Source organism: Lycorma delicatula, chromosome 13 (genome assembly GCF_047948215.1).
Source record: "Lycorma delicatula isolate Av1 chromosome 13, ASM4794821v1, whole genome shotgun sequence".
NCBI lineage: Eukaryota > Metazoa > Arthropoda > Insecta > Hemiptera > Fulgoridae > Lycorma > Lycorma delicatula.
The window spans coordinates 35,180,580-35,195,599 of NC_134467.1; the positions used below are offsets into that span (position 1 = coordinate 35,180,580).

The 15,020-nt window shown below is 29.7% G+C and overlaps 1 protein-coding gene across 2 annotated transcripts; it reads left to right on the plus strand.

The window, feature by feature from the left end:
* Positions 1 to 475: 475 nt before the first annotated feature.
* LOC142334126 (uncharacterized) lies at positions 476 to 14,652 on the plus strand. Of its 2 annotated transcripts, XM_075381855.1 has the most exons (6): positions 476 to 615; positions 1,442 to 1,678; positions 4,304 to 4,434; positions 9,599 to 9,898; positions 11,337 to 12,009; positions 13,554 to 14,650. In XM_075381855.1, exons 2-6 carry the CDS (start codon positions 1,451 to 1,453, stop codon positions 13,950 to 13,952), a joined length of 1,731 nt encoding a protein of 576 aa, XP_075237970.1. In that variant the 5' UTR covers positions 476 to 615; positions 1,442 to 1,450; the 3' UTR covers positions 13,953 to 14,650. The 2 variants fall into 2 exon arrangements, with proteins under 2 accessions (XP_075237970.1, XP_075237971.1); XM_075381856.1 differs by lacking the exon at positions 1,442 to 1,678 and having other exon boundaries at positions 501 to 615; positions 13,554 to 14,652.
* The last annotated feature ends 368 nt before the right edge of the window (positions 14,653 to 15,020 follow it).

The following is a 15,020-nucleotide window of genomic DNA, read 5'->3' on the forward strand; positions in this document are numbered from 1 at the left end:
TTTAATACAACAAATTTCCTGTTGCTATTTTTTAAACAAAAAAAATAAAAATACATTCAAAAAGAATTATGAAAAAAATTTAAATTCTAGTTTATTCTAAAAATCTAATCGAAATACCATTAATATTTTGTACGTAAAACAATATTATAAACCACGTATACACAATTAAGATAATATTTAAATAATATATATATATATATATATGGAAACACAGTTTAGAAATTATGGTTGGCCAAGTTTTTACGGTTTAAGCACATACTAAAAAGGATTTTTGAAATTCAGTATTTAAAGGGTTAAAATAGAAACAATGAATTTCTATACAGATTTTGAATTCTGTGAAAAAATAAAATTACAGCTTGTTTTTTGTTTGCTTAAGATTATTATAAAACACATGTAATAATAATATACGCAGTTTAGATGAAAAACAAAAACAATAAATTAGAAAATGATGCAACATTAGTGGAAGTTACAAATTCTTTATTCAAGTGTAACTGATGTTATACAGTATGTGTTTTTTGTAAAATTGTACGTAATATTTTGCATAATAATTCATTAAATTTCTTAATATTCTAGTTACTGTTGGAAATAATAGCATAGGTTACACTGTTAATCAAAGTAAGTAAATTTTTGTACTTATTCGGCTGTACAATACACTTATTGAGAATAGTTTTGATTGTATTAATGTTTACATGTTCACTTATAATATGTTGATATGTATTTGTATATATATACAGCAACCGTTTACTTCGTAAAGGTAATTTGACTTTACTAGAAAATTTCATCGTACGGGTCTCTGTCGATGTTACGTTGGGCCACATAAATTCGCATAAATAAGTCTATATCTCGATTTATATAAAAAGGATTAATATAAATTTATATATTTATATTTATATAATATATATATCGTGTGTTGTGACTGTTTCATAATCATCACTCAGAAAAAAATTGATGAAAATTTGTAAACACAGTTTACAAATTATAGTTGGCACGGTTCATAAGGTTTAAGCGCATACTAAGAAAGGATTTTTTGAAATTCATTGTTTAACGAGTCAAAATAGAATCAATGAAATTCTATCTAGATTTTAAATTCTGTGTAAAAAATGAAATATCAGCTTGTTTTTTGTTTGCTTAAATTTTATATGAATATCTAAAAACAATTTTTTTTTTACTTCCATCATGAAATTAGTGAAGAAAGTAAAACAAATTTCAACAATGATTCTGAATTTTCCACATTTATGACTATATTGAAGGAGAAATTCAATCGATTTAGGCATGAAAATATTCTTCAGGATAGTATCAAATAAGAAGGCAAAATAAGTAACAATAAAGAACGGGTAAAGCTGCAACGGGGATGTTATTTTAATTATTACATGTAAATTTTATACCTTTCTATTAATTAACTATTTATTCATTTTTTCATTATTTTTTTTTTTTTTTTTAGATAAACGAAATGAATACAATTTATTTGTATAAATATTTATGGTTAATAGAATTTTTAATATTTATCAATTTATACAATGATATTTATGCATATCCAAACGAAATTACTGAAAGAATTTTTAAAACAACATGTGAAAATTTTGGTATTTTTGAAAAAACTCACAAACGTTTGTACCAAAGATGTATCAGAATGGTAACAAATTTTGAACCAAATATTAAGCCTTATGATATGTTAAAGGTATGATTTTTAAATAAACAGGTTATTATTTGTATTAAAATATTATCAAATCATATTTTATTGCCAAATTTTATTTAATAGTTTAAATAAGAAGTTTCTGCCTATCTACGTGGCTGAGTACGTAGCGTCACGTCATTTTATTTGGAAGTCCCAGACTGGAATCCCGATCAATAATGACGTCTTATTTTATGCTTTCTATGTCCACCACACTAATTCTATAGCAGTTGAAGCCCGCTTTTTCATAACAAAAAAGAAACCATTCATTTTAATAGAAATATAGTGAAAAATTTAAAGTTGTTTTTTTTTTCTAATTTCATGAAATTGAGAAATATTGAAAAAGTAATCAATTATTTGAAAATTGAAAATATTATTCTTTTAGTAGAAGTTAAATTAAAATTTGATAATAATGTTCCATAATAAAGTAAATTATATATAAATTAAAAAATAATAAAATCTTTTTCTATCGTTTGAAATAAGCATCTCAAAAATAAAAAAAAAATTCTTTTCGCGCAACATTACGGCTAATTTAATTACAAGTAACACAAAACACTTATGAATAAAACTTAAATATAGACACAAAACGATAATGAATGAACCAACAATAAAATCAGTTAACGCATAAAATTTGCAACAGGTAATACAGAGTTCATACAGGAACATTAATCTCATTTGGAAACAAAAAAAAACCGACATTACATAATTACCCAATAATGAATTAGATATTACATATTTATTAAGAAAGGATGTCATAATTTTCTTTTTGAAAAGTACTCAAATTTGTGCCTAATCATTGATACGGCAAAAAGTATTTAATCCTGAAACGCGCCTGTACAAAAGAGCTAAATCTTCATATGTATACAGAAGGTACAATTTGACTTCAATCTACAATGGCAGGTAGATTTTAGCTTGATTCCAGATATATGGACGTCAACCAATCGGGTTGGTTTAATGGTGAAATCGTCATGACAAAATTCGAGAGTTCTAAGGTTTCAAATTCGAGAGTTCTAAGGTTAAAATCCTAGTTACTAAGGCAGTTACTTTTATGCGGATTAGAATACTAGTTCATGAATACCGGTTTTCTTTGCTGATTGGTTTTCAATTAACCACAGAGCTCAGTAATATTCCACTTTCTTTCTTTCTATTTATTCTCCCGAACCACTGGAAGATATTAATTCAGAGGATGAATGGGCATGGTAAGTATGAATGTAAATAAAGTGTAGTCATGTAAGTTGCAGGTCGATCATTCCTGAGGTGTATGATTAATTAAAACTCAACGACCAAAGAATACAGGCATCCGCGATATACTATTCATATCCGTATAAACATATCCATTTAACAACTGATTAACAGTTTTTTAGTTCATCTCACCCGCGAATTGATTACTACTCAAAAATTCTTTCAATTTACCAAACAAATGATAATCAGAAGGAGCTATGTCCGGACTACACGTTGGGTGATCGCAAATTTCCCATCTAAATGGTATCAGTAAATCACGTAACGGACCCGCAACATGTGTACATTGTACAGCAGGACAACGCCGTCGGTCAGCCCCCCACGACGCCGATTTTGAATGGGACTCCGTAACTTATTTAGAGTTCATAGTAGGTTTCTTCATTTGTAGTCGTTATAGATGGCATTAAATCAATTAGCTTAGCAATTAGCCCTTGTAGTTTAATAAAAATGTTTGATTCTGACTACCAAATCTCCAAGAAATCCAAAAAGAAAAACCTAAAATTCCTTCTGGCCTTGGAAGAAAATAAATATTTTACCATCAAAGAAGACCCGGTCACTGATATTAGTTACAGACAGATCTTTTTAACAGCTTGTTTATACACGAAACATGTAGAAAACATTTTCCTTCTAAAAATAATAATCAAACGGAACCTAATCGATTCACTAAAAAACATTAAATGTTTTCCCAATATTAAGACAGTTGTATTATAAAATAACCTTTTTTCATATATTAATTATAAAAATTATTGAAGAAATATTATTTTTTATTCAACAGCAATAATCTAAATCCCCGTCTACATTTAAACTGTCATCCCAACTTCCTGTGTGGTTTCGTATTCCAATAGTAAAGGCTTTTTTCCCCTTTTTCTTCCTCTAAATGTCTTAGTTGTTCTTGAACAAGTCTTCAATTGTTGCGAAGTCAAAAATAATCCTTTGAAAAGACCTTACAAAAAAATTGTTATCGTACATATCGGAACAGGAAAATGCATTTCGTAACTACCACTTTCACCTACTTTTTAAATCTCGGGATCTTATTTTTGAATAGTTTCCTGTGCCTTTTGAATAGTATGAGTTCGGACGTAATCTTGAAGATAAATTACGGTTTTAAGAGAAAAATTGAACGTTTTCTCCTCATAATTAGTTTCAGTTTTTTCTAACATATTAAATATAACCGTTTTTCAATAATATATATGTATATATTTTTTTATTTTAATTTGGTTTCTTATGTTTATATCAAAATTTTCATTATTTACACGAGTAGAAAATATCCTAAAAGTTTCAGTATTTCTTTGTGTTTTTATTTTTTTATTTTTTTTAACTGCTAACATAATAAATTATTATTATATTATTTTAAGGTAAACATAAATATATAATTATTTTTATTATTTTCAGATATCAGGTAACATAACATGGGAAGCAACTATTATGGAAGTAAAGGAAATATTGAATATTTTCATTAAATATAAATGGGGGCTTACAGAATACGGTTTATTTCTTCAAGAACTGGGTCATAATACTGATAGGTAAATAAACTCTTCATTGTAATAAATATCACACGACTTTTTTTCTACTAAATAATATGTGATGTGAACATCGATGATCTTTTATTTCAGTTAATATATGACCATTTGTAAGATGTAAATAAGTAATATTTTAAATAATAAAATTAACTCTTTTTATGAGTGAGGTGGTGCATCTGCATTTACGCACAGAGTGATGGACACCCACTGGTGATCTCAACCAATCAACATCAGCGGCACGGGCACCCATATTCTACTAGGACTCGATCCGGAACCGTTTACCGCATTACTTCAGGCTGACTCCTTCTATCCTAGCCTGACTCAGGACTATCCCAGTGGCCCATATTGGTTCTGAGAATGGTCCCGACAAATCTGGTTACACACTCCCAGCTGAGCATCATCTTAACCACATTTTAAGGACACAGTGCTCCGAAATCCGCCTCTACTGTCCCTTGATCTTCCATCCGCCGTGTACATTTGAAAAAGGTTTGTTCAGCGTCGTCCCGTACACCGAAGCAATAGTCGCAGTCGAAGAACGGCACTTTCCCTATCTCAAGGCGTGGAAGTACACGTTACCTGTTAAAACCCGGTATATGTAGTACTCCACCATGCCGCACCACTATCTACAATCTGACCAGTCGGATTAACTTTGCGGTCCATCAACCTGTGGTTTCGTGTAACAGCTCTTTTGTTAGCCGAAGAACGTCCGAGTCCGTTCCTCTTCAGCGATGATCTTCACCGATTTTCAACCAATAATGATAATAATAATAAATGTTTTGCGTTTTCGACTCGTTAATTAGTATTTGAAATAAAAAATTGAGTATTCTCTTGTCACAAAGATTCTGTCTACTCTATAAGTATTATACCGAATGACACATCGAAGTGTATTTATAAGTACTACAATGCTTGTTGGTATATCAAGAAATGAAATTGCAGATTAGAATGACAATAAATTAGAAGAATATAACTACAATCCATAAACGAGTGTCAAATATAAAAATTCGTCTAATATTATTAGAAACACTTGGTGAAGTTTAAATATTAACTGAATGCAATAAACAATATTCCAAAGAAATGGAAGAACGATGCAAAACTTACGAGTAAGAGGCGTTGACAAGACAGTAACTTACGAATTACAAATTAAAATATGCTTACTGGCAAAGAAGATGAATGTGTGGAAGAAACAATTGCTTCATGAGAGGTTATTACTATACCGATTTTAGTAAGGCTTGACGAAATAAAAATCTGTGTTACTTTAAACGTTAAATTCCTTGTATGGAAGGTCATTTACACATGACTACAGGATTTTCTATTTTATTTTAAACTGTCTACAAATTTACATAATTATGTAAAGTTTTTTTCCTACTGGTTTTTATAAATATAAGAACTTTATAGTCTCACATCTGCCATCCTATTAGTGTTTTTATTTTGTTTTTAAACAATATGACAAGAGATGATCTTAGACTTCGATGCCCAAACAACGTAAAAAAAATTCTTTATTAACGGAAGATTTACAAAAAAAAAATATATATATATAAATACACGGAAAATTTCCACATCGTGGCCTGAGTGGTAGCGTCTCGGCCTTTCATACTGAGATGCCAGGTGCAAATACCGGTTAAGTATGGTATTTTTCAGACGATGATTTCTTAAAACACTGTTCTTAAAAACTGTTTTTTTTCAGAAAATACACGGTTTAGTTTGGAATGAAAAACTTTTTGATTTACAAGTAAACAAAAAATAGTTTTTAAATTACATGGTAGAGAATTAAATTTGAATAAAATTGATATAAATACCGTCCATTAAATTTAAACACAAATTTGAGAAGATCAACATTAATCAGAATCCAAACTAATACCTAAATCGAAAAAGCAATGTGTATACAAACCGAACAATTTTTATCAATTTCTGAGCAAGATAATGTAAATGAAAACAAACAGAAAATTTACCAATAACAGAAAAAATTTTGAGTAAAAAATAGATTTAAAAAAATCAAAATTAAATACTTCTTTTTTTTTTACTAATACCAGCGGAATCATGAAAATAAACAAGAACAAAACAAAAGTAATGAAATGTAGTAGAAATAACAAAGATGGACCACTGAATGTGAAAATAGGAGGAGAAAAGATTATGGAGGTAGAAGAATTTTGTTATTTGTGAAGTAGAATTACTAAAGATGGACGAAGCAGGAGCGATATAAAATGCCGAATAGCACAAGCTAAACGAGCCTTCAGTAAGAAATATAAGTTGTTTACATCAAAAATTAATTTAAATGTCAGGAAAAGATTTTTGAAAGTGTATGTTTGGAGTGTCGCTTTATATGGAAGTGAAACTTGGACAATCGGAGTATCTGAGAAGAAAAGATTAGAAGCTTTTGAAATGTGGTGCTATAGGAGAATGTTAAAAATCAGATGGGTGGATAAAGTGATAAATGAGGAGGTATTGCGGCAAATAGATGAAGAAAGAAGCATTTGGAAAAATATAGTTAAAAGAAGAGACAGACTTATAGGCCACATACTAAGGCATCCTGGAATAGTCGCTTTAATTTTGGAAGGACAGGTAGAAGGGAAAAATTGTGTAGGCAGGCCACGTTTGGAATATGTAAAACAAATTGTTAGGGATGTAGGATGTAGAGGGTATACTGAAATGAAACGACTAGCACTAGATAGGGAATCTTGGAGAGCTGCATCAAACCAGTCAAATGACTGAAGACAAAAAAAAAAACCAGCGGAATAGACTAACGACTTCATTAAAAATCAAAGGTAAAACACCACTAACGTGAGATCCAGGTAGCCAGATTATTAATCCTTTTCGACGAATCCATTACTTACTAAATATGTTATTTAAATGATTTATCGCATCACGAAAGTAGTCAGCAGGTTTGCCAACATTGTGAAACCACATCTGCACTCTATCTGCAAGTGAAATATCTTCCAAGATTTTCATAATATTTATCAGAAAAATTCCAAGTAGCGCTTTGCATTGAGACTAGGCGATAAGATAATAGGGCCTATGAGATTATCGCTAAGATCACACCATACATTAAACGAAAATTTGAGTTGGAAATTACTTGTACCAGTTTATAGTTTTTTTTTTTTTTTTACCGTTTCGATAATTTACAATGCCATTTTTTGTAAAACAGGATTAAACAGTAATTAAAATATTACTTAGGAAATCGGGATGATATTCACATTTCCTAATTAAACATCGACAGAATTTTATAGCTTTATCAAGATCAGGTCGTAATAACTCTCGTACACTGTTGTATAGAATGGGTAAATGCTCCTGTGACGTCTGCCACTCACTTATTTGAGAAAAATGAAAGCGATGTGACAACGATCTGGTACTTGAAGTGGCAAATAATTGTACCGTATTCAATATTGTTTTGTCGCGTCGAAACTTCTCATAAAATGTTCACGACAAGCATAAATCTTTGTGATTTAAGCATATCTGTTTCTCGAACTTGCTTCTACAAAGCATCAACTGTTTTAAAATCCGGTACTCTACCCCAAGAATTTAAGTAAGGTTTAATTTCATATAGATACGAGAAAGCAGAGATAAATGTTTCTTGAGACCTTTAAGTCGTTTTCTGATCTATATTTATATGAATTTTTTTTTTCTTATTTTTAGCTATAGAATCATCTCATAGAGATTATCGCGCAATGTAGAATCACATTGCTTATATACAGAGCATAATTAAAATGATCAGCTAGTTTTAAATTTTCAAAACCACAAAATTTTTTTTTTTTTTGTCTTCAGTCATTTGACTGGTTTGATGCAGCTCTCCAAGATTCCCTATCTAGTGCTAGTCGTTTCATTTCAGTATACCCTCTACATCCTACATCCCCAACAATTTGTTTTACATACTCCAAACGTGGCCTGCCTACACAATTTTTCCCTTCTACCTGTCCTTCCAATATTAAAGCGACTATTCCAGGATGCCTTAGTATATGGCCTATAAGTCTGTCTCTTCTTTTAACTATATTTTTCCAAATGCTTCTTTCTTCGTCTATTTGTCGCAATACCTCTTCATTTGTCACTTTATCCACCCATCTGATTTTTAACATTCTCCTATAGCACTACATTTCAAAAGCTTCTAATCTTTTCTTCTCAGATACTCCGATCGTCCAAGTTTCACTTCCATATAAAGCGACACTCCAAACATACACTTTCAAAAATCTTTTCCTGACATTTAAATTAATTTTTGATGTAAACAAATTATATTTCTTACTGAAGGCTCGTTTAGCTTGTGCTATTCGGCATTTTATATCGCTCCTGCTTCGTCAATCTTTAGTAATTTTACTTCCCAAATAACAAAACTCTTCTACCTCCATAATCTTTTCTCCTCCTATTTTCACATTCAGCTGTCCATCTTTGTTATTTCTACTACATTTCATTACTTTTGTTTTGTTCTTGTTTATTTTCATGCGATAGTTCTTGCGTAGGTCTTCATCTATGCCGTTCATTGTTTCTTCTAAATCCTTTTTACTCTCGGCTAGAATTACTATATCATCAGCAAATCGTAGCATCTTTATCTTTTCACCTTGTACTGTTACTCCGAATCTAAATTGTTCTTTAACATCATTAACTGCTAGTTCCATGTAAAGATTAAAAAGTAACGGAGATAGGGAACATCCTTGTCGGACTCCCTTTCTTATTAGGGCTTCTTTCTTATGTTCTTCAATCGTTATTGTTGCTGTTTGGTTCCTGTACATGTTAGCAATTGTTCTTCTATCTCTGTATTTGAACCCTAATTTTTTTAAAATGCTGAACATTTTATTCCAGTCTACGTTATCGAAAGCCTTTTGTGGGTCTATAACCGCCAAGTATGTTGGTTTGTTTTTCTTTAATCTTCCTTCTACTATTAATCTGAGGCCTAAAATTGCTTCCCTTGTCCCTATACTTTTCCTGAAACTAAATTGGTCTTCTCCTAACACTTCTTCCACTCTCCTCTCAAAATATAAAAAGACAAAAAAATGTCTGATTTTTGTTGGAAAAACGAATTAAAATTTTGCACTTCAAAAATGCCATGTAAATTAAAATACCAGTTATTATTAAGATACCTTTTATTTATTATATTATTTTTTATTTAGAAATAAATTGTAAGAATTTTAAACCCAAAATTATAAGAAACACTTTTAGCACTGATTTTTTTTCTTGTAAACAGAATCAGTATTATAAACAATGTAATGGAAGCAATGCCTTGGAAAAAATGGAAACTATTTTGTGATGAAAGATTTGCTAAAATATTCAATACGTATAAAATAATGCCATTAATTTTAACATCTAAAGAACATTTAAAAAAATTAACCGAATACATGATGTGGTTGCATGAGACAGTTGATAAGAAACAAGTACCTATGAGTAATACAGGACGAGGAAAAAATGAACCTACAGAAGTAGAACAATTCGGATGCAAATATACTTTTGTAGCAGCAATTATAGATTTAACCAATAAAAGAGAAGGGTAAGTTATTATACATTTTTATTTTGTTTTATAAAGGGTAAAGTTACAAAAAATTTAGTCAACTTCGGGTGTATTTTTGGTAACTAGACACGGCTGTGTAAATCCTAAAATTAGCCTATACAAATCGAGGGGTACACATGCTTTTTAACCTATGACAAAAACTCAATCGGCTACTGAGAGGGTACAGTTGTAGTTACAATTATTGAGAAGAGCTTCTTGAGTTGGATGATTTTTTAGGGAACGTGTTTACTATTTTACATTACATTATGATATACTACTACTATATAAGTTAAAATTCGGAGGATATCGAATTCTTTCCCTGGCTGTAACTCGAAAAATGCGTTTCTCCGAGTTGCTTCACAATGTCAATTTATAAAAGCCACTTGGTGTAGATAAAAGAACCAAACAATTAAAAAAATTGAGCAGGATTTATCAACATAAATCTAATATATTTAGTAACGCAAAGATTAAAAAAAAAAAGGCAAAAAAACTATCATGACTCTAACAGATCAAATTATTTCCTATAAATGTAAGGATTACAGAAGTGTAAAATATAACAGAAACATAATTTTTAACAGTGTTGCTCAAATGGTTAGAACAAGATATCTATGAGTATGTGAAAGGAATCGTTCAGATTTTTAAAAAAGGCTGCAACGATAATAGGGAAATCATTAAGAAATTATTTATAACATAAACTATAATAACTGTAATCTGAAAGATTACGTAATAAATTAAGTTAGTTTTATCACAATATAAAACAAAAATACATCTTTGGTAAGATTTTCCGAGTGATTTCCAATTATTAAATTGTAATTTAATTCCAGAGATCATTTTCATATATTTTTTTTTAAATTAACAGAAAAAAACAGTTCAATATTTAGCTTGTTATTAAAAAATGTCTACTTACATAACGCAGCATGTTCAAATTCAACGGCTGTATGCTTTAAAAAATATTAGTAAAAAAACTTACCAAATACATTGAAGAACCAGGAAATGTTGTATAATAAGGTTTTTTTTTGACATGTAGTATCCAAGAACGATAAAAAATTTATTTATATTTTCAAAAGGAATTTACTACATGATCGATAACAATTTAAAAAATATAGTGAGTTTATGTAAAGAGTGACAGAGCTAAATTTTCCAAAAATAATACCCTATATTTAGAAAACCAGTCTTCTTTTAATAATAAACTCAATCGAAACGAAATATCTCCAAGATTTGTTCTGTACACTCTCAAAATCATCAATGTTAAATCGACTCACAATACAACTGTAGTCGGTTGAAATTTAGACCCCAAAACAGAAGGTTCAATGCGTGTTTTGGTTGGAAAAATTTCAAACGCATATTCAAGGGCGATACGAACTGAAATTACACTCTGTATGTAGATATAAGAAGAGACATTGAAATATATATTTACATTTTTTTTTTTTTTTTTTAGAATCTATTCAAATGAGGATATCAACAGGCTTTACTATACATTGTGTATAGATTCATATTATAAAAAATGGAATTTACGGTTATTTAGAAAAATTTTTAATGAAGCTGAAAATAATGATATTAAACCTGATGAGGTAGTAAATATATTAAAGTTTGGTGATAAAATTGTAAATGCATTAAACCGTTTTGATGATTCAGAAATATTAAAAATAACACAATACAATCAGTGTTTAAAATTATGTAAAAATAATGATTTGTGTATGCAAGATTTATCAAATTTTCTGGAAAATATTATTTTAAATACGTTTCTGGATGGTAAAATCGTAAGCGCTATAATTGAACATTGTGAAAATGATAACAGGTGTGACGTATCTGATTTACTGGCATTATTAGATACAGTTAGTTTGGATATGGAAAATATTCCAGTAAATCAAAGAGATTGTTCTATTATTTTTGTTATTAAGTTATACGATATGTATAAACCTGATAACCCGAATGAGAAAATTATGCAGAAAAAATCAAATATAAAAAATATTACCGAGGAAATAAAAAAAAAAGGATGGAATATCTGTGATTATAACAAACTTTTAGAAAAAGTTTATACATTAAAAATGAATCTACCAGACTTCGAAAAATTCCGTAAAGTAAATTCAGATGAAATGGATTTATATCAGGTAATAAAAATATTTACATATTTTAATATAATAAAAATAAAAATTTTGATGTTAAATAACCAATAAGTATTATTATTTTTTTTGTTGAATTTTTACGGGCATCGACTGCTAAGGTCATTAGCCTTCGTCTCATTCTATAAAAGAAATAAGTATCACAATCAGGATCGCCATATGTAAGGGTGTAAAGGGCCCATACATTTTATTTAAAAGCACAAACTACACAGAACATTAAAACACAAATAACAGAGACAAACACAACAATTACGGGGTGTAAAGGGCCCCGATATTAAAATTTGAGCTACGGTTCTCAAAAAACCATGAAATTAAAAATACAATTATCTTCTACCTGTCTTAATTATTTGTTAATTTTAGCACCCTCGGGGTGACCAGAACCGCCGTTAAGCAGAATATCAGTCGCGCCAGGATGCCGTGGCAGTTGACTCTCCATAAAAAACAGGCTACAGGCATGCATTACGCCCACCCATAGCCTCGTGGCCTCATTTCACCCTTGAGGGCCCTCCATGCCATCATTGGAAACACCCCAACTCACAGCTCTTGAATGCAGACAAGCCAGGGTGGCCAAGGCAAGAGGGCTACCTCCCGTCACTATGTGAATGAAACTACCTCTTAGAGACTCTTTAACAAAGCTTTAAAATTTCCATTTTTATAGACATTTAAGAAGTCCACTGGCGTTTCAATATGCAACTATTTTTCTTTCATTTACATTAGCTAAATCAGCAGCAATATCATTTCTTAGACGGAACCTCTTTCTGAGGTCCTCATATATTGTACACTCTTCTATTAGATGCTTAATTGTAAGTGTTTTATTGCAAACACCGTACATTGGTCTCTCATCGCCGGTAAACGAATATGAATGAGAATTGTTTAAATCATTTTGTCGGTTATGTTGCCGCCACCTGTTTTTAATTTTTTTTTGTCAAAAATTACCATTTAAAATTTTTAAAACTTTAAAAAAACTCGATTTTTTTAAATGTTCAATGTGAATTAGACGAAAATAGCGAATGAAGCCAGCGTTAAATTATGTTGATAATAACGCACAGGAGTGGTCTAAATGGTGAATGTCAACGCAAAACAGCTGATTTGGAAGTCGAGAGTTCTATGCGTCAAATCGTAGTAAAAATCAGTTACTCTTTTAAATATTAAATCGTGGATAACCGTGTTCATTTGTTGGTTGGCTTTCAATTAACAACACTTCCCAAGATAGTCGATTCATACCTGTCATCCTCATTCATCTTATGAAATATCATTATTCAGAAATATATTCTTTACAACTAATATTTCTTTTCATGAAATATTTCCGTAAAATTCTGAATATTCTCACAAATATGAGAATATCTCATGAGCGTACATTACGCGTTCGTATCCTCAGATCGTTTAGCTATGTAGGCTAGTTTTAAAAGAAAAATGACCATGCACACTATATAGAAATACCTGGGCAACTTTTAAGAGCGGCTAGTAAATTACTAATCGATTAACTGAGTAGTAATATCAATCATATTAATAACACTTTTTAATTTTTACAGGAGACTGAAATATTGGTTTACATATCAAAACTTCAAATTAATGATATATGGAGTAAAATAGAGAAACTGAATTTAAAAAGTAATTATAAATTTGTTGAGATATTAAAATGGAAGGAAGGGAAGATAACTCAACAGTCACTAACGTATTATTTCGATTTAGTTCCACCAATTAATTGTCATTCAGATATTTTGAAAGGGGTAATATCTTACAATGAAGCAATTGATGGAAACTTAAGCAAAGATTTGCATGAGCAGTTTTATAAGATGTTATGCCTATTTGAAGATGTTGATAAAATCAACTGGTTTTTAAATTTCATGAATTCAGAAGGTTTAACTATAAAAAATCCGACTGATATGTTAAAGAAATTATTAAATACACTTTTTGGTGCGCAAAGTTGATTTTACTATTTTTGGATCTACGAAAATGTACTGAAATAAAAATAATTACAACAGTAAAATGTCTTTCTTCAACCATTTTAATATATATTAAGAAAAAAAAACACAATCCAAATTGAAAGTTTTAAAAATAATTTTATAAGTAAGGATATATAAATGCTTCAGTAACATTTTAGGACAAAATATTGAAAAAATTTAAGTTTGAAAAGAGAAGATCCGTGATACCTATTTTGTATAATCGTTTACCCCCAATACTACATTATATTTATACTTATTTATTTATATAGTAGTAACCCGGTCACTTATAATTAATAGATGATAAATGTTTTTTACAACGTGTAAAATAAATCAAGAATGACCAGGATTCGAACCCGGGATCTTCGGTTTAAAGGACAAAATTCTACCAATCTACAACTATATTATACATAACTCAAATGATTTAAAATTTAAAAATTAAAATTTCTTTCAGAATAAGGTACAACAGATTTAAAAAGAAATGATTTATTAAATAATTTAAATATATTTTTATTAAATGAACAACTGTCTTTAAATAATTAGCAATTATAATTAGTGATATGAAAATAAATATTCATTAATGTTAATCAAAATATTTCACGTGTTATGTTAATGCATACATAAAAATTAATTTTTTTTGAATGTTTAAACGTGATAAATAAATAAATCCATGACAACACATTCGTAGACATTCTCATCACACGATGTTTTTTTTTTATCCTTAAGCACACAATATTTATAATTTTAGTACGATTTTGAAAGTTTTTAATAAAATTATTATTTTTTAATTGTTACCAAATGTGTCGAAGAAAATTAAGAACTTAATTGGACGAAATCTCGAGACAGTAACGTTTTTCTACAGCCTCACCACCTTGACCCTATAAGTTGAATTTTTAACGGCATCAATGCCCCACATATACAGAAGTAATGTGACAAATTTGGGTCAGAATATTTGCAGTATTTCTGGAAATATAAGGTATGAAACACGGAACACACACACGTGCATACCAATATCCGGAAAATTTACTTCGATTTTTTTGAGATTCTTAGTTGTCA